General features: G+C 38.2%; 1 protein-coding gene across 1 annotated transcript; it reads right to left on the bottom strand.

Annotated features, from left to right (window-relative positions):
- Positions 1-60: 60 nt before the first annotated feature.
- LOTGIDRAFT_65758 (hypothetical protein) lies at positions 61-720 on the bottom strand (the record flags this gene model as incomplete). Its single annotated transcript, XM_009062858.1, has 1 exon — positions 61-720. A coding segment is annotated over one exon (660 nt), but the record flags the coding sequence as incomplete, so codon positions are not given.
- Between the last annotated feature and the right edge of the window lie 640 nt (positions 721-1360).

Raw genomic sequence — 1360 nt, 5'->3', positions numbered from 1 at the left:
AGAGTTATCTTTTGATAGTTCATTAACAGGACTATTAATATCGTCATCAAAGTAGTTGTTACAAATACACTTAATATCTATTTTTTTGCAAATATCACAATATTTCACCATGCAATTATTAGCCATATGACCTAGTTGGTGGCATCTTCTACACTCAATTTTGGGGCAATTAGCTATAATATGAGTGTCTTGTAGACATTTGTGGCACACTTTCGTCTGATTGTTATGAATAACACGAAAACTTTTCATTCCATGAATAGTCTCAAGCTTCACGGCCCATGGGAGGGATTTGACTTCTGGGGGGAAAATACATCTGACGTGGCGTATTCCATTTTCTATGGTCTCGTATTTATCGTAGAAATGTCTTATTATCTTACCTTCGATTTCGATATTATAAACTTTGAGTTTATTAATAAGAACAATATCCTCAATATATGAAGGTATATCCATAAAAGAAACAATTGTATATGGCGAATATGGGAATTTGCACTCATATGTCGTATCCTTTACGATTAATCCATCACACAGCTTATTAGCATTTTCCTTTGAATCAATAGAAACTTGTAAAATGTTTGGTCTACATTTGGTCACAGCATACACATTACCAATTCCAACTACATCTTCAATTTCATCAATAAATTCAGCAATGTTAATTTTTGACAAATCACCAACATCAATATCTAATACAAACTCTTTAGAGTAAACACGGGAATTCATTTTCACACACTATAACAACGATTAAGCGACGATTAAGTTTTAGTCCGTTTACACTATAAGTCCAGTTTAACGCTTCAATGAATCTCAGAGCTCACATTATACGTGTTGACCGCTCGCCGACAGTGATAACCTACTGTGTCAGTTGTGTAAAGGCGCTCGTACGACCACTTACGCAATTGCGACCGCAATTCACAAGTCGTCGTGGCCGAGTGGTTAAGGCGATGGACTAGAAATCCATTGGGGTCTCCCCGCATAGGTTCGAATCCTATCGGCGACGGTTATCATTTTTACGGTTTGATATCATTGCTCTGCTGTTGTGCTGTTTACAGAAACCACAAATATATTTTCTAAAAAAAGTAAGGTTCTACCGAGACTCGAACTCGGATCGCTGGATTCAGAGTCCAGAGTGCTGACCATTACACCATAGAACCGTCAATTCTGACGATAAATGTTGATCCTTTGCCGAATATATCGACCAAGTATGGCTTTCAGGTTTTCTTTAGACTATTTATAACTCTGAAAAGATTTCATCGACCATCGGCAATGGCCCCTTAGCTCAGTCGGTTAGAGCGCCGTGCTAATAACGCGGATGTCATGGGTTCGAGCCCCATAGGAGCCAGAGATCTGTTTTGTTTTACCTACG

Source organism: Lottia gigantea (assembly GCF_000327385.1).
Source record: "Lottia gigantea unplaced genomic scaffold LOTGIsca_539, whole genome shotgun sequence".
Taxonomy (NCBI): domain Eukaryota; kingdom Metazoa; phylum Mollusca; class Gastropoda; family Lottiidae; genus Lottia; species Lottia gigantea.
Note: the sequence above shows the minus strand (reverse complement) of the source record. Positions and strands in the feature narration are given on the sequence as shown.